Here is an 18808-nt window from a genome sequence, read left to right on the forward strand (position 1 = left end):
ATTTATTTACTTGATATGAGTATGTATTTTCAGACAGAAAATATTCTATGGTTGCAAAAAAATTCAGAGGCCTCTTATGTACTATCAAGATAACAGACACTATGGTCCCTCTAGCATGATGCCTACATGTCAGTTTTATACACACTGACTAGACCTCCAAAACTGCCAAAGTATAACAGACCAGAAGATTTACAGACACAGACATGCATAAGTACACACATGAGAACCCTGGATTTTCACAACAGCTATGGAATAGGGAAGATAAACATCATCTAACATAAATGCTCTGTGACTCCAAAAAGTCGTGTCAGTGTTTGTTGCTACTAACAAACAAGGCTGAGAATACACTCATCCACGTGCTCTAGCCATCATTATATCTAGAACCTACATTTCTTGTTTCTTCTTGATGTTTTGCATGAATGTGGGTGCCAGCAAATGTAGTTTCACAAAGAGTTTAAAAAAAATGGAGAACGTGCATAGAAATTTCAAAATGGTCTCAACAAGCCCTCAAAATTTAATTACTGCTAATATATAGACTCTTACAAACAAGTTAAGCATAAGCCCACTAAACCTGCTTATTATCAGAGCAATAAAACTCTCTGCAATCCTGTGAGCTCAAGAAGGGAAGTCTTAATCCAAGTGGATTCCTGAGCAGCTAACTGGCACAAAGGACACACACTCCTAAACCAGCATTGTGCTCAGTAAAACCAGCACAAGATGACAATTTTGCCTCAGTCCCAGTTCTAAGTTGTGAGTATCAAATGATCTACCAACTTCTCAGCTGAATGAAAACAGAAAGCCTTTTAAACTAAGACACAAAGCCAAGACAAAAGCAATCCTTTTTTGCTACCTTTTTATCATTCCCTGAACACAACTGCTTTACCAGTTCTGCAAAATAGATGTCTTTCTCCTTAATGATATATTAATAATAAGACTAATTTTAAGACAATTTGAAAATGAAAGGTATTTCATTCCCATATACTGCTTTATCTTAATAGAGGTATTTCATTTCTAAACAGCAACTAGCAACACAAAATAATAGGAATACATTCTAAAGATGTAAGAGGTACTTCTCTCCTGAACAAATAAGAAACTTGCAATGATGTGGGGTCAGCAAGTGTCAAGCATTAATAATTCCAACAAGCTACAGGATGGAGTGAAAATAGAGTGTTCTGAAAATTTACAGATTCCAAAATATGTTCTAAAGAACCTCTTAAAAAAAAAAAACATTCTACTAGCAAACAAAACTTCTCATGAATATTTTAAACACTTAAGCCAAGCAGATCCAGTTCACAACATTTTCCAACAGAAGTTTTATAATTTTAGTGACATCCATACAACTTTCCTCATGCTGAGCACACAGCAAAATTGTAGTATTTTTGAGCAGAGCACACAACAAAAGTTGCCTTTTATGCAAGTTTCAGAAAACAAGCAAGAATTTAGACAAACACAAGTGTGAGAGGGAAAAGCAGGCTACACTGCTGTGCCAGTGTCCCGATCTAGTCAAAGAAAAGGTTTAAAAGGCAAAGAAACACCAGTGCAAACAGCATTGATGCTGGGGCCACTCAGAAGACATTTCTTTTTAGCATATCAAATAATAATGCTTGATTTTAAAAGTACCTTTTCAAAGACTTTACCATCCGCATGTTAAATAGACTAATTAGATTATTTCTATGTATTTATACCAGCATCTGACTTTTTAATTCACAGCTTTAACTCACCAATGATGCTCAACATGCATGCTGAATTCCTTCAGCCTTGACTTGCCAGCACTACAAAGTATCTGGCCTACATACCAAACTCCAAACGTAGAACTTCAGAACTAAATGCCTTTTGTTTGTTACAGTAAAATTTTCCAAAGACATCTGAAAAGCATGCAGTAGAGTTTTCCTTGGAAATATCAAATAAGAGTCCACTGTATTTTTATTATTTTTATTCAAATTCTTGGTCCTGCATAGGCATGGATTAATTAATGAAGAGTCACAATAGGAAGGGGGTTACTCCATTAGGTGACACTGAATTGAGTTTTCTTAAGTTACGAGCACTAGCAAACTCTCAGTTAGATATGGTTTTGCCACTGACCAACAGCAAAGTCAATTTAATACTGTAAAAGAAGACTGTTTCAACAAAGAAAATGAGGAAAATACTTACTGGCTTGTGCAATAATATTTGTATGCCTCCTCAGCATAGCAGCAGCAGTTTCTGACAAGGCCACAATTACTTCAAGTGCCAACTGACGTTGCATGTTACTGAGACTGGTATCTGCACACAACTACAACCCAAAAGATCAGAGCAAATGGTTAGAACAGAAGTTTTGGGGTGGAAAAAGTGATTCTTAAAAAACATTCCTAGCTTTACCTTCAGAGTTAGCTGCAAAGTAGCTTCTAAATGTGGTCGTAAATACTTAGGAACAGAATCTGCAATTTCTACAAGGGATTTCAGAACAGAATCATCATTTTGGTAGCAGGAATCATTTAGAGCCTATAAAAAGATAAGATGGAGATAAGATTTAATAAAAACAAACAACATTATTAATAGGACCAGTGTTATAGAAGGAATTTCATTAATTGTATTATTGTTTCTCTGAACAATCTCATTTAATCAGTCTCATTTAATCAGCCAAAGCCTGAGGCCACAAGAACTGACCAGAGTAAACTTTTTGTTAAAACTAATGGTTCTAACAATGAACTAGCTGGTTCCAGCAGATACAAGCTGAATGAACAAGATAAGAATCAAGCAGAAAATTCCAAGAGAATGAAGTAACTTCACCAGAGGATCAGTCTTGCAACAGTGAAAACCAGTAAGAAATCAAGAGACCACCAACCAGAAGTAAGTGGCTGGGGACTGGGCTATCAGTGGCACACGTACAATTGAGAGACATGAATTGGGCAGGGGTCCCTCTCTGGAGGCACCAGCTCAAGCTGTAACTAATAGAATACAATTAATTAGAAGCCTTCACTCCAACTTTCAGCAGGATCCCAGAGTCAGACCTTGCTATGATGACCTGTGTGCATAAATCCATAACAGGATACTATGCAGCATCCAAAAATACAAGTTTTCTACAACTAAGTTATTACTCACAATGTTCAAATCTAACACTGCAGACAATCAGAAAGAATTAAGGTCACACATCAGAGACTCCAACATGCAAAACCACTGGGTTCTGACAACAACTTCAAAATCCATTTTAAAGGAAGTAATTCTGCCTGAAAGAAGGAAAATGAACCTAACTCCTCTTTTGTCTGTTACGTGAGAAAAGTTTTGAATAGCTTATGCTTATAAACAGCAGGAACCACAAGATTAAAGAGGTTTTTTCCAGACATCCCTCCAGAGCCACCAAATTAAAGCAGACCTTTCAGCCTTCAGTCACAGACATGGAAGACAAAAAGAAATCAAGCTTTTTGCAACTATCTTTCCTAACCCCTATCCACATTCAGAAAAGTAATTTAAAACTTACTTGTAACTGATGAGGGTGATATTTTAGTGCCAAAACAGAACACTGTTACTCAATGGTGTTAGAATCTAGAAGGAAACAAAGCTCCAAAGAAAAAAGTCTTTACACTCACTTCTGAGATTTTGAAAGGAATTTTCATTAGCAAAGTATTTTATGTCTTCCTAATGTTGAAGCATTTTTTGAAGTGAGTAACTAAATAATTTTTAATATTTAAGTCTAGAATTCAACATTTTTGATAATGGCACTTATATATCCCACATTTTCAACACAAAAGCAGCATCTTCTAGTATCAGAAATGTTCTGGAAAACTCTGGAAAAAAAAAATCTGTCACAGTTAAGGCCTTCTGGTCTAATAGCTACAACATCCTCTGATTCTCTCAAATGACAATGTAATATTTACTGGAATTTTCTGCAAAACTGTATTTTACATCACTTGCATCTCTGACTGTTTTTTAAAGCAAGACTAGTTTTCTGAAGAAAGCAGCTCAAAGTGAAACATGAGCCCTAAAAGGCAAAAGCACTTTCCTGTAGTATCAAACAGTGTCCAAGGAAGTCAGTGAAGTTCTATCTGCTTTTAACACCCTTTGCAAGAGAAAGCTTTGGGTAAAAGTTTCAACTGTCAGTTTTGAAAGTTCAACTTCCAGCATAACCATTATAGATCTTGTACTGAAAGGACTGATATGCCAAGTCAGAATTTTATTTTTAGCTTTTTTACTGCGTCAGTGTTTCAACAAAATTAATTTCAACAGCAACAAAAAAAAAAGCATCCAACTGTCTCCAAAGGTCACTCACCACTATTCTAACACATTCCTATTTATAAACTCGGATCTTCATATCCATCTTGTGTTACCACAGCCAGAAAATCTAGTTCTTCTTGCAGTGAGTACTTTAAAAAGACAGATTTCATAGCACAGCTCTGTGCTCTGCATTAGCAAACGAAAGCTTGAAAATGCGAGCCAAGTACATATGTTATTACAGTGTCTAAAGAGCAATAGCAGCATTGAAAGTTATAGCACAGAGAGTGGACTATTAGCCCGAAATCTAAGACCCACACACTATTTAAGTGCCACACATCAAGACAAATGTATCACCACCCCACACCCTGCCTCGCCCCCACTTACACAGTACTGTGTAGCCAAGCTCCTCTCAGGCAGTTACAACTTTTGAACAACAAAATTGTTATTGACAAAGGCATGGACAGGGACTAACCAACAGAGACCTCAATATCAAAAAACTTATACACATTACATTTTCAAGTTCAGATGATTTGAATAAATTCCTCTCAGTTTGCATTTATGATCAAGCAGAATTCCATCAGTTGCAGATGCCAGTAGATTTGGCAAAATTTTTCTTCAGCTTGCCACAAAGTGCACACAGTTTACAGCTCACACCCTCAACAAGAACCTGCTGTTCTGACTGTAGTGAGAACTCTGTCTTTAATGTAAATTTAGCCTAATTTAAAATCACCAGAAGTTCACTTCCTGTATTATCATAGGTACTTAGCTGCTTCCACTGTTTCTTGATATAGAAAGGGAAGTATACTGTTAAATTGTCATCCTTCAGAGCTCAAACCATTTCTGTCTCTGGTTTGGTTTACAATAAGCTTCTCTGCAAAAGTAAATAATCTTACACTAGAATTTCAACTTTTGCTCAAATTCATCCATCCAAGAGATCTAATCCAGCCTCAGAAATTATATGAAGCTTAAAAAGGCATTTATTTGCAATTTCCTAATTTATCAAACAGTAAAGATCATGTCTACAGACTTCTGTTCTCAGTCTGAGAATCTACATTCAGAATAATTCGATGCTTTCCTCTAAAGTGAAGAGATACAGGATATCACAAGTCCATGAATTCCCCAATTACAGATTACTGCACATCTCAGGGTAGCCCATATCTGTATTTCAATATCATGGCTAATTTAAAAGCTGTATGATTTTGACCTACATTTACCTTACAAAGAATTTTAACTCATTTATCTCTGTAACATCGCCTAAGTTGATCAGAACTGAGCTATTTTCCTTAAAACCCAATCAATTACCCTCTGTTTGCAAAATTCCGTATTAGTCTCCACTTCATCTTGCTGGTGACTGCTGTCTGGCTAAAAGGCTTAGTTAATTCAGGTCTCAGCAAAAATTCACAGATTCACAGACCAATAACTTACATTTGTATATAGTCAATACAGACAGTAATGGCACATTAAGTGTAACTTGTTTGGTTTCTCACCTGCAAGATTCCAGGTAGCAAGTCTGCAAAATGTTTAAGAAGGGGAGCATTGAGTTCATTAGCAAGCACAAATGCAGCTGCAGCTCTAGCAGACAAAGTCTTGATCTAAAAGACAAGATTGAGGAAATAAATGTGAGAAACTAGTACTGAAACATGCCTCTGATAATTTTTAACATGTGATTTTAAATTTTACTTCAAATTAAGGTAAAGTGATAATGAAGACCATCAGCATCTATGTTGTCTACAATACAAAAAGTTTATCATATGAGGTGGCAAGTAGTCCCTAGTTTTGCTTTTTGTTTTGGTGGTTTTCATTTAATAAAAGAGGAAAAAACCCTATTGTTTTCAACTTCTACCAAAACTTCAAATATGCATGCAAGTGTCAGTCTCATTTTTCAAGAAGTGTGATCTAAGTGTTTAAGGCATTCTTCTTTAAAGGCATGACTTGTGGTACTTTAGAAAATGTTATTCAGTTGACTTTCAAAGGTCAGAAAAAGTAATCCTTGGGGGAGCAGCAAACTGAACCCATATATCACAGCAGGGTTTCCTATCCTTGCCCAGCATTTTCCATAACAAGAGAAACATTTTCAAAGTACAATTCTCTGCACAAATCAATTAATCTGAAGCCTTCCAGAAAAGCAAGGCTTGCTTACACACCCTTAGAGCAAAACACGCAGAAACAGTTCAAGGAGCTGTTGTAAATTCAGAATTTTGAGACATACCATGTACCATCTACATAGATACTGTATGTAGAGACACGACAGACTTACACTGTTAAATACAAAGGCCAGAAAGAGAATTTAGCATGGAGTTTCTGACCCCTCAGTGCTGCTGGCTAAAACCCCATCTGCCTGGGGCCACTGCAACTGGGTTTCTCCAAGCATAACTAGAGAAGAATATGGGCCTAAACAACGAAGATATGAGCAGCCAGTCAGCTTTAGGACCACAGAAGGGTCTGAGCCTTTGGTTTGCAGCAGGCACAGTCAAAACTCCGTATGTACATAATTTTCAGGTAATGCAATTCTCTGGTTGAAATCTATGGTTTAACCTTTGTATTTGAGACTACTGCACTGAGTTGCTATGCTCAGAACATACTAAAATCCCAAAAGAACATAAAGGTCTTACTGAGAGATGCTCCTGATCTTGCATACACTGAACCAGCATTCTCTTAATGACCTCCAAATAGTGTTGCTGTTGATTCCCAAAAATCCCAGGAAAATTCCTAAGGATAAGACCAAAACATTAATAAAAATTCATACAAGTTAAGGTTAAACTAGTATTTCAAGCTTATCCATTGTTTAGGTTACAGACTGTAACTGTACACACTTAAGTAAGCCACAATACAAGAAAATAAATGAAATAAATATGATTTCTAGTTAATTATGTTGTGACAGTTTTTCTTTCATTTTAAGACATGATTAGGCTGTCCTACAAAAATGTAGCTTACCAGAAAATATGGAGAGCAGCCTCACGCAGTCCCACATTCTGAGAGCTGACAGAGTCAAATAAGAATTTCAGAACTTCTGGCCACTGGTTGTTGCCATCTTCATCTACATTTAACACAATAAAGTTTTAGGATAAGCAAACTTCAGAATGGTGAGATATCAGTGGTGCAGGAAAACCAGTCATCACTGACTCCCTGATGGGAAGATGTGCCTAAGTCGCAATGTAAAATATTGTGAAATGTTTAATCTACAAACACTCCATAACAGAACATGATCTCTATTTACTGCTATATAGCAGGACTCAAAAAAAAAAAGAAACTGATGCCATGTTCAGCATAATTCATGACAATTTACACAAAACTGGATTTATAAACCTTAATACAATCTCACCTAAACTTGAGCAATTGAAAAAGCAGAGTTTAAGTGTTCACCTAGTCAAGGATAGTGTGAAGAAATATCAGGTTCTATTATAAACCATGGAATCAGTTAGTACATCATGTGCAAAGCCTAAGCAGGAGTAGAGAACAAGAGATACAACTACTATCAATACATAAACATTTTACTACAATATCAACTTATATAAATAAAGTACCTATCAAATTCCTGGCCAATTCAGCGACTATGTCACATATTTTCTTCCTCATAGTGGACTGCACTTCTAACTGGATAAAGAGCAGCAATTCACTCTTGACTGACGTCTGATCCTCAGGTGACAGAGCTGGATAAACTTCTTCAAATGCAGATGACAACAGGCGGCGCAGAAGGACAGCTGCCATTTGCCGAGCCTGTTGAAGGAGAAGTGTGTGTGTTAAAGTGTTTGACATGGTAATCATGCTCCTACAAGGGAATACCCACATCATGCTTCCAAATGACACTTCCATTGTGTAGACTTCTTTGGAGAATGGAATACCTCTCAAGCAACAGACAAAAAAAAAACATAGTAAAGAAGCATCAGCTTGCAACTATGTTTCTGACAATTACAGCCCTTCAAAGAAATAAAGACAGTACTGAGGTATTCAGGTTTTTTCTATAGCTGAACCTCAAACGTATTTTGTGGCAAGTTAAGAATTTAGCTGTGCTATTGAAGGATCTTTAAACCATGATTTCTTTCTATTTTAAATGGCCTAATGAGGTCATTATAATCCAGACAGGTTTTTCTGGATTAAAAAGTGACTTATTGGGGCAACTTTGTCAGATAATTAACCTGTAAGCTCTCCTTCACATTCTCAACTAAACTTAAAGCTAAAGATTCAAGAACCTACAGTTAGAATTTGGCAAATAAAATTCTTCTCTGAACAATAAAAAAGCCACATAGGCAAAAAGAAAACCCAAATCAAAGTCAAAATAAAGCTTTCAGTGTTTTGCAGGCCTATGATGAAACTTCTTTCTTTAAAGTTGAACTTAAGCATAGGAACCTCAAAATCACATATTACAATCTTGTATCCTGGATGTGTACACCTATTTTACAACAGTGTCATGTATATCTATATTCATTTACTATATTCATTTACAATTGTACAAGAACTAGAAGCAAAAAATATAGTAATCCAAAATTAATAGAGTAATGCTTGCAGTAAAAGCAAAGACACATGAAGCTCTATGAATAACTTAATAGAATGTTCACCAACTGGTGTTTAAGGACACACAGTAATTAAAAATCACTTCCCAAACTTCTAAAGTTTAACACATGTAATAAAACCTTATGTGTACTACAATCTCACAAGAAAAAATCCAAACTCATTTTTTTGCTAAGATATTCTTATTTAATGCGCACATGAATGACAGTTTCATTTATAAACCTTTGAAATTCAAAACTGTTCAATGAGCAGCAAAAGTAACCAATTCCAATTTCTCAATAGTGTTACTATGACATAACCTGTAGATGTGAAAACACAAATTGTCGCAGTGTCAACATACGCTGTAAATACCAGGTATTGCTAGAACATCGTCCAAGATACTATTCTTATGTTCTGCAGTCTCCAGACAAACTGTCTTTTTCTAAACTACCCAGCTCTTTTCTGCTCAACTAAAGAGTAGTACACTCAAAGTGTCTCTGTACCAGCAGGAGTAGAACTGGACCCAACTCTATAATTCCTTATCTCCTCCTCATCATCTCCAGTGTGGACTAAGGCCACCACATATGTAGGATTAGCTCTTCCCTAGCAGACGTAAGGAAGGCAGCAGGTGAACAGTCACAGTGCCCACCTGTGCTGTAGTTCCCATCAGAAGCCAAGATTCTCTAACAATAGGCTGTCATATGGGGAACATGAGTTCAGAAGGACATTCTTCCCCCACTGCCTGTGGGAATCTTACTAACAATGTGTCCAAAAACTTTCATGGTACCAAAATATAATTATATCTTTCTTTCTCCCATCCCTTGGAGCACCAATACTGGGAAAGATTAAATTTTTCCTCATTAGTATGGTAAACTAACATAAAAATGCCTTGAATGGGGAGCAAATTCACTGGGACTAAACAGGGCACAAACTCTGGTGCTGTCTTCTCTTACTCAAGGCATCATGTTTCAGTGCGGATTTCCTGACACCTGATAATCGCTGAACTCGCATTATATTATATTCTTTCATGAAGTACTAAGAGTGGACAGACAGGGAATAGAGGTGAAGATTACTTTATGAAAACAAGGATAAGAATCTCCAACTCTGAAGAATTTAAAATATTAGAAGACTGATAAACAGACTGATTGCAAAGTAAAAACACAAGTAGTAAGGCATACAGAAAAACACAAGACCAACACTACACAAATTATCTCCTGGTTATAGTTACTAGCTTAGGAAAAAAAAAAAAAACAAAATCCCTAAAGCAAATTCAAGTGTTTTAAGGAGTGACAAATGAGCTACTGACTTCTAATAATAAAAATTGGCATATTTTCCTCAGCAGATACTCACTTACATAGAAAAACTATCATTGTCAATTTAATTATGACAAACATGGCTGAATTAATGGCACCTTCAGGGCTGTTTCTTCCACTCTAAGAAAGAATATATGTATTTTTCACACACCCCAAAGGTTCTTTTATGTTTACATATTTAAAAATATGTACTTAAACATTTTAAAATTCTGCAATTTAGTAGCAATAGCTTTTAATGAGGAGAGGACCAATAGAAAGCATACATCCCCAAAGAAGGAATTCCAGCTACCAATGAAGCATAAAGAGAGCACATTTTTTCCCAGCATTAAGTCTTCTGCATGTCTAAATTACTCAGATGCTCACATACAACTAAAGTGTTAAAGTTATTAATATAAAAAGTAGTCATAATACTCAAATTTCAATTTTAATACTGCTTCTGATTAGTAGAATTTATAGTGTTAAAATGTTTTAGTATTTTAGGGATGATGAAAATAAAGCACAAGAAGAAAATCAATTTGCTGAGCAGGGCAGCAGCAGAATTATGAACAGCAATCTGGGATGCTATGCTCTCCACTGATATTCAAAGCATCCACGTAACCCTACACATTTTATAAGAAAAAGTTTGACTATCTTGTGTGTAGCATTGCCACACTGAGTTTTACTTTTGTTTTATTGTACAAGTCCTCAAGGAGGAAAATATGCAGGGATGGAAGTAAAGAACATTTAGCATGTGGTTCAAAGATGTACTTGCACACTGTCATTCAGAGATCAAGTCCAATGTGGAATTCAAAGCACAGAGTGCCCAAGGTCCACAGACAACTCAAAGGCAGAACTGTGGTGCATCCTTGGGCTGCCTTCCTTCCCAAAGGCTAAACAGGAAGCTGTCCACAACAGCAGTCTTCAAACTAAGAAATGCATCCCTTCACGTGACAATATGGGCAGAGGTCTGGGAGAGGTCAGGGCCCTCCAAGAAGGTTTTGAGAACAGCAGAAACAGTTTTACAGAGCATTTATTATTCTACCAATCATCTGTAAATTGGGACACAATCAAAACCTGCCAAACCAGAGTTAACCAAGAAAAAACAAATGCAGGCAAAAATGCAGAAATCCTCTCAAATATGTATGTGGTAAATCAAAATTGCAAAGTAACAGCCTAAAATATTTAAGTCCTACAAATAAAATGAATCAAATAAACTGTGAATATATATCACCTTTCTGTACAGCCCTTTAGAATGCAGTTGCATAGAAAGCAGTCTTCATAACAGTGAGTCTACAAGTGCAGGAAATAAGGACAAGCCCCTCCTCAGACTGAGGTGCACAAACAGCACACCACCTGGCACAGAAGTGTTCTAACTGCTAAGTCAGATGCTTCCCTCCACTTCTGTGAACAGTGTTACTTTGCTATTAGGAAAGTATGAAATAAGAACAGAGGAAAGAGGTGAATATTTCCATAGTTTAGGCATCTGGTTAGGAGAAAAACTGTTACACAGTCAGTTAAAAGAGTTATTCCAAATCTAGCTTAATGGTGTTTTTTATGTCAAATGCAAGGGGTACTGGGAACACAATCTGCATCCCTGATTCTCCATTTAAATGCCAAAACTACTGGGTTGCAGAGGCAGGATTTCCCCAACTGTTGTCTGAGTAGTCCTACAAATCTTACACTCTCTACAACACAGACACCCAACTCATGCAAACAGGATGGGGTATTTTCTTCAGCCTAGTTTTCCTGCAAGGAGGTAAAGCAAAACAAAGCCTTCAAGATGAAGAGGGATCTGAACCCAGCTTTCACATAGCCTGGACAAGGCACGTTTAAAGTTCTGAAGCTTTTCCAGCATCCTGTGTTTGGTGGCTCTGGTACATTCAATGTGCTCAAAGGACACAAACCAGGTCCAAAGCTCTATCCACTGCTCAGCATTTGGATCTCTACAAAACATACGTGAACTACCTGCTGATACCAGCACCATATTAAACATGCACAGGATGTTTCCCAGCATGTTTATATGCAGTGTTTAGATTGAGCATGGGGATTACTTCACTTAGGCTCTAATTAGGCTACTAAGTAGCTGGATTTACAGGGAAGAGGTTGTAGGTTTTATTAATCAGGATTTTTTGAGTCCAGCACCTAATGCTTACTTATGGTAACAGCTAACATTCAAACCCTTCTTTAATTAATCCACTGGTAAAGTTAAATGTCAAGATATTCTACAAATGTTAGCCTTTGATTTCTTTGGCAAGAGTAACTTCTATAAGTGAAAAGTTAACACCAAACTTGCTCATTTATCCCAAAATGATCAGCACTGATTTCTTCCCCTCTTTTCCAAGTCCCCTTGAAAATCTGCACAAATCCAAGGTTATTGAGCCATACCTCCTCGGGAGTAGCATTGTTCCTGATTGCCTGCAGGAGGTAAGTGATTTTTGATGGGCCAGGAATAGTTTCGTACGTCTCCTGCATAAAAAGAGATGCAGCTTATTGTAAACATTTATTAGAAAGCATGTGTTAAGCATTAATATGAATTGACTTTCCTTTTAAAACAACATCAGTTCATCCAATTAAAAAAAAATAACGTAGCAGAAAAAAAGAAATTAAACTTATCAAAATAAAAATGTATGACCTATTTTGAAGTTATGAGTAAAATCTTAGTTATCTAGTAAGATCTGCCATATTGGAATGATCTACATATGCATGACTGGCCACTTAGGAGATTAGTTACAAAATATAAATAGAACATAAACTCGTAGAAATACAACATACACCAAACATGTCCTACTGGGAATCCATCATAGCTTTTATCATCTCAAAGAATTAAGAACTTTGGAAATCTGAGACTGAGCTATGACCAACAGGTTAATAATCACAGACAAATGTATGTATAGTCCAAAAATTGGATCAGTTCTGGTTCTGAACCTTTTAAGAACTATTACAATGTTATGTGGCAGCCCCACGTCTCAACCACACATTCTGAATAAGAACGTTGTATTTTTAAATGCCTGCCTGAATTTCAGAAAGAGAAGCTATTTAGTCACCTCCTTAGGAAAATCCTCTTAACAAAATGAGAAGTTTAGTAAGTTCAGTTACATTGTCTTACATGCTTCTGGCATGCATTTTATACATATCTCCATTTTAAATTATATTGTTACTTAGAAGCTAGAGTGAAGACACAGCAAAACAACTTTTGGTATCCAAAACATGGTATATGAGTGCATTTTGAAACAATTTAAAAAAATAAATATATAAAACCTATGTAAGGTAGGAGCAGCAGAATCACAAGCTAAATAGCAACCCCTCATAACATCCAGAAATAGTTCTATACTTAGTAATTCTGAATTACTTTTTGTTGGCAATCTTGAAGATGAATTATTTCACCCTTTCCAAATATTCATTATTCCATCTTGAACTCAAGGAATGAGCCTATTCTGCAAAGCCCAGGTTCATTTCTATCAGTTCTCTGCCTGCCTACTTCCCATTTCCAACTCTGCAGTAGCTCCTTCCAATACTCTAATAAACTCTTACACACCTTGACAGGATACCTGCTATTGTCAACTAAGCAGTTTTGCATTTAATATTGGACATCATCTTCCTCCCTTTCTGCACCTGCTTCCTAGTAGGCCTTCTTCACAAAGTGAATCCACATTTCATATTCTCTCTGGTTGCCAACATACACTCACAGTCAATGAGACTCTGAATCCCCAATGAATCACTACATTTAATCTAATCATTTCATGGAGACTGCAAAATTAAATGAAGTTTATGGTCAGAACAGAAAGTCTTTCTCAGGTTAACCTCTTCCATGAATGTATATATTTATACTGCACTATTATCTACAAATCCAAAAACTAATACAGAAACACGACGGCTCCCTAAACTCAGGCCCAGCATGGATTTGAAGATATGCTTTCACAGACAGCTGAAGCACATTAAAGGCTGCTTCCCTCATGTCAATTCTGATAACCATAAAATTCTATTTTGAGTTGTTTATTTAACTCACTAAAAATGGCAGCAACCTAAGCAATTGTTCAATGGCATAACTCTGTCAATTCTGTAAACTGGATTCAGAGGACACTAAATCAAAGGGGTACAAGGAATATATGGCCAAACACAGAACCTTCCTTCTGGGCTGGTAGGAGACCTCTTTGCTGGCCCCACCCATCTTACTACCCGTCTTGCCTACACTCTATGTACCTATGTACACTCTATGTACCTGGATCCTGCTACATCTTACTGTATTCTTTAAGTTTACAGTTAGTTCCCCAGTTATGTTACACAGAAGTGCAAATTTCTCACACACCACGACCAACTTGCATAACACATGCAAGAAAGTATCTATTGTCTACACTTGATACTTATGTTCTCCCAAACCTGAAAAATGCATTTTTAAAAAGAGTATAAAATCACCAAAACAAAGTAAACAAAAGTTTCTCTATTAGAAGACACACATACAAGTAAGAAGACAGGCTTTTACAGCCAACAGACAACATTCCAGGATGGATGGTAAAATAAACCAACCAGATTTCAACCAACTAGTCAAGTTAAGTTATGAGCATGCTAGCTCATACACATAATCATAGAATGTTTTGGCTGGAAGGGACATTAAAGACCACCTAGTTCCAAACCCTCTGCCATAGAACCTCCCACTAGACCAGGTTACTCAAAGCCCCAGCCAACCTAGACTTCCCAGAATGGGGCATTACAGCTTTTCTGGGCAGCCTGTTCCAGCACCTCAACACCCTCACAGCAAGAATTTATTCTGTATATCTAATCTAACCCTGCCCCCCTAAAGTTTAAAGCTCTTGCCCCTTGTCCTATTATTGCATGCCCTTGTGAAAGCCCCTCTCCACCTTTCTTGCAGGTCCTCTTTAGGTACTTGAAGGCTGCTCTAAGGTGCCTCCAGTCTTCTCCAGGCTGAACAAACCCTACTGTCTCAGCCTGTCTTTCACAGGAGAGCTGTCCAGACCCTCTGATCATCTTTGTGACCCTCCTCTGGACCCACTCCAAGACATCCACATCCTTCTTGTGTTAGGGGCCACAGAGACAGACACAGTACTCCGGTGGGGTCTCACAAGAGTAGACTATACACATATAAATCCATTCACATCAACTGAGTTTGGAGTCACCAGGCTTTCTTCCTCATCCTTTTTTTTTTAACATCTTTTACTACAATCCTCCCAAACAGGATATGTCTCTACATCTCTATCAAGTTCAGTCTTCAGCTGAACACCCCTCATTCTCATTTCAAAACCTATCTGGAAGAACCTGAGTCTGCTTAGTTTCCTGTCTATCCATTTCTCATTCTGACTGGTTTTCACTGGATACAAATGAAAACCTGCAATTCAATTTACCTGCAGTTATTTGAATCCTTTATGTATTCAATATTACCTTCCAACAGTAAGTACACTTTGAAAAACTGACTGGACTATGCCAATGTTTAAAACCAAGTATGAGTCCTGTATGATTTTAGGAAGCAAATATTTTAAAGGCTATGCAACACTTTTATCCAAAAATATGTTACTTAAGAAATAACCAATTTAAGTCAGTCTAGCTACACTGTAGAGAGACAGATTTGTGTTTCTAGGTGAAAGTTCATTAACCCACCACAAAGACTAAGTGGGGTTCTTCACAGCCATGCATGGTGGAAAAATGAAAGACAACAGGTGTAAATTGAAAAAAGGAGGTTCAGACTCCAAGGGGTGCAGATCTCTCTGTCCTAATGAGGACAAGTCAAGCAGGAGTGAGTAACTCAAAGAGCTTGTGCAGTCTCCATTCTTAGAGGTTTTCAAGAGTCAGCAGGACAAAGCGCTGAGTGACCTGATCTGACCTGAGAGCTGACACTGCTTTGAGCATGGCAGACTTCCTGAGAACCCTTCCAATATGAATGATCCTAAACCATAAAATAATTTGCAGCACACCTTGGAAATATTCAGAAACTAATGACAAATTCAGTGCAGATAAATAAGTAAAAAGTCATACTATTCCTTGTATTTTTATAGGAAACCAAGATTTGAGAAGCTTGGTATCTAGCATGCCAATTAGGGTTTCTTACTCTGATTGACTATAGTACACATGTATTTATGAAGATTAAAAAAACTCCAAATCAGTTTCAAGCAAGTTTCTGACAAAATATACCAGTTTTAAAAATCTAAGCTTTAGAGTTCTTACCCAATGTTTTATTTCATAGGCATTGTGACACAGGTGCACAATGAACTTGCTTTGTTATAATTCCAATAAAGCTCAAAATTTTTTAGAAATGTTTTTAGGTTATATGTAGGCAGTTGAGAAGAGAAAGAAATTCAGCTCCCAGGGAATGGCCTCCATTGCAGCTCTATGTTCAGGAATGTGGGAATAATTCTTGCTGACTCTCTAGAAAGTGCAGTTATCAATACCAAACTTCACTAGCTTTCTAAAAATATGTCTCCCCTCCTTCTCACTCTGGATTCATATTTGAGGAATTTTCACTGCAGCATCGGGAATAATGCTTTTTATTCTTCACCAAACAATGCACTGAACTCTGCTGACCGCTGGAGTGATGAGAGCGATAAAAGACCCGATGCAGCCATGCAGCGGGAATTCATGCTAAACCTAGACGCTGGTATTTAATTCAACGGGAGAGATTCCCCACCAGGCTTGACAATGGAGCCTTAAGCATGACAGAGAGAAAGAATTAACGTGGCTTAACCGCCACAAAGAATTTCAGCTGAAACAACATGTCTGAAAACTTTTTGCTGATAACAAGAGAAACTCAGCATACTGGAAACACTTCTTTTGGATGAAATACTTCTTAGCTGACGAAACACTTGAACACATACGGGGCCGTTCCGAAAAGTTAAAAAACCAAACTCCTGTGTGGCAACAGAGAAGGACCTCGGTCCCGCTCCTGCCGGCCAAGCCGGGGCGGGAGCACGGAGCCCCTGCGAGGGCCGCTTCGGGAGCGCACACAACAGCGCTTCCATCGTGCCAGGCACCCGCTCTGACCTCCTTCGAGAAACGCCTCCGCTCCCGAGCCACCGAGAGCCGGCCCCCCACACGCCGCTGCCGCCACCGGCTTGTGCCCCCCCCTGCGCGGCGGGGCCGGGGCCGCGCTCCGTCACGCCAGGCGAAGCCAGCCATGGGCAACGGGGACAAGCAGCCCCTGGCGACGGTCCCACACGGGCCGCGGGGGGAGCGGTCTCCAGGCGGGCGAGGGGCGAGAGCGGCGCCGGACACGCCGGGGCGGGCGCCGAGGAGAGTAACGGGACCCTTCTCGCCCTCACGGGCCAAGGGCCGGCGCGGGCCCTTCGCCCGTCAGGCAAAACGGTCGCCACCGCCCGGCCCCGCCGCCCCGACCGGGACAAGGCCCGGGCCGCCCCGGCGGCAGCTGCTGCCGCTGCTCACACGTGGGGCTCGGCCGGCCCCGCCGCCTCCCTGCCCCCCTCCCTTCCTCCCTCCCTCCCGCCCTCCAACGAGGCCCAGCGGGTCTGACAGGCCGTCTCGGCGGCCGCTGGCGCGGCGGCCCTGTTACCTCGGCCTGCTTGCGGACCGCATTGTCCGGGCTGAGCAGGTTGCCGAGGAGGGCGTAGAACGGCTCCTGCTCCGTCGCCGCCATTGCTGCGAGAGGGAAGGAGAGGGAGGAAGGGGGAGCGCCGGCCGCGCCGCCGGCGGGGGAACGAGGGGCGGGGCCGCAACGCCAGCCGCGCTCCCATTGGTCGCGGCGTACGGAGCCTCGCCCCCGATTGGCCCTGCCTCCCTTTGACGTCCTGGCGGCTCGGGGCGAGGCGGGCAGCGGGGAGCGGCGGCTCAACCGACCCTCAATGGGGGTTTGTCTCCTCGCGTGTCATTGGTGCGCCGCCGCGCCGGGGGCGGGAGGCAGGGGCGGCGGAGCGCTCTGATTGGCGGGCGGCTCCGGCAGCCCCGGCGGGATTGGCCGGAGCCGCGGTCGGGCGGTGCGGGCTGGGAGGGGTCGCGCCCGGACGCGGAGCTGGGGCCGGGCCGGGCCGGGGGGAGGGCAGCGAAGGGGAGGGACAGAAAGCGCGGGAGATCGCGGGGCGTCGCCTCCGGGCGCTGGTGACGTCGTGCTGCTGTCCCGCCACAGCGAATCAGTGAGTCACAGAACGGGTCAGGTTGGCAGACACCACGGTGGTATCTGGTCCGAGCTCTCTGATCAGGCAGGATCGTCCTAGAGCACACGGCACAGGATTGCATGGAGACAGTTCTTGGATATTTCCAGTGACAGATACTCCACAGCCTTTCTGGGCAGTCTGTTCCGGTGCCCAGTCACTCGCACAGTAAAGAAGTTCATCCTCATGTTCAGGTGGAACTTCCTGTGTGTCAGTCTCTGCCCATTGTCTCCTGTTCATTGCTCAGCACGACCGAGCTGAGCCTGGCTCCAACATCGTGGCACCCTCCTTTCAGATACTGATAGATACTAATGAGGTCCCCTCTCAGCCATCTCTTCTGGAGACCAAGCAGGCCCAGCTCCCTCAGCCTTTCCTTGTAAGAGAGTTGCTCCAGTCTTCTCATCCCCCTCTGCTGGACCATTCCAGGAGCTCCGTATTTCTCTTGTATTGAGGAGCCCAGCACTGGATACAGCTTATGGCCTCACCAGGGCTGAGCAGAGGGGCAGGACAACTTCCCCCGATTTGCTGGGATCGCTCTTCCTAATGCACCGTAGGATACCATTGGCCTTCCTGGCCACAAGGGTGCTGGTGGCTCATGGACAGCTCGTTGTACACCCACATCGCCAGGTCCTTCTTTGTAGAGCTGTTTCCTAGCAGATGAGCCCCCAGCTTCGAGGTTATTCTTCCCCAGCTGCAGGACCTTGCATTGGCCCTTGTTGAATTTCAGAA

The 18808-nt window shown here is 40.3% G+C and overlaps 1 protein-coding gene across 1 annotated transcript in view; it reads right to left on the minus strand.

Annotated features, from left to right (window-relative positions):
• IPO5 (importin 5) overlaps window positions 1-17667 on the minus strand; it is a 41333-nt gene extending 23666 nt beyond the window's left edge. The window contains exons 1-8 of the mRNA XM_054003350.1: window positions 17485-17667; window positions 12357-12437; window positions 7716-7908; window positions 7126-7228; window positions 6804-6900; window positions 5679-5783; window positions 2359-2481; window positions 2152-2272 (exon numbers count right to left, since the gene is read on the minus strand). Of these exons, the coding sequence (XP_053859325.1) occupies window positions 2152-2272; window positions 2359-2481; window positions 5679-5783; window positions 6804-6900; window positions 7126-7228; window positions 7716-7908; window positions 12357-12437; window positions 17485-17568 (907 nt within the window). The 5' untranslated portion in view covers window positions 17569-17667. The remainder of the gene's footprint in view (window positions 1-2151; window positions 2273-2358; window positions 2482-5678; window positions 5784-6803; window positions 6901-7125; window positions 7229-7715; window positions 7909-12356; window positions 12438-17484) is intronic.
• Between the last annotated feature and the right edge of the window lie 1141 nt (window positions 17668-18808).

Source organism: Vidua macroura, chromosome 2 (genome assembly GCF_024509145.1).
Source record: "Vidua macroura isolate BioBank_ID:100142 chromosome 2, ASM2450914v1, whole genome shotgun sequence".
In the NCBI taxonomy this organism is placed as follows: Eukaryota; Metazoa; Chordata; class Aves; order Passeriformes; family Viduidae; genus Vidua; species Vidua macroura.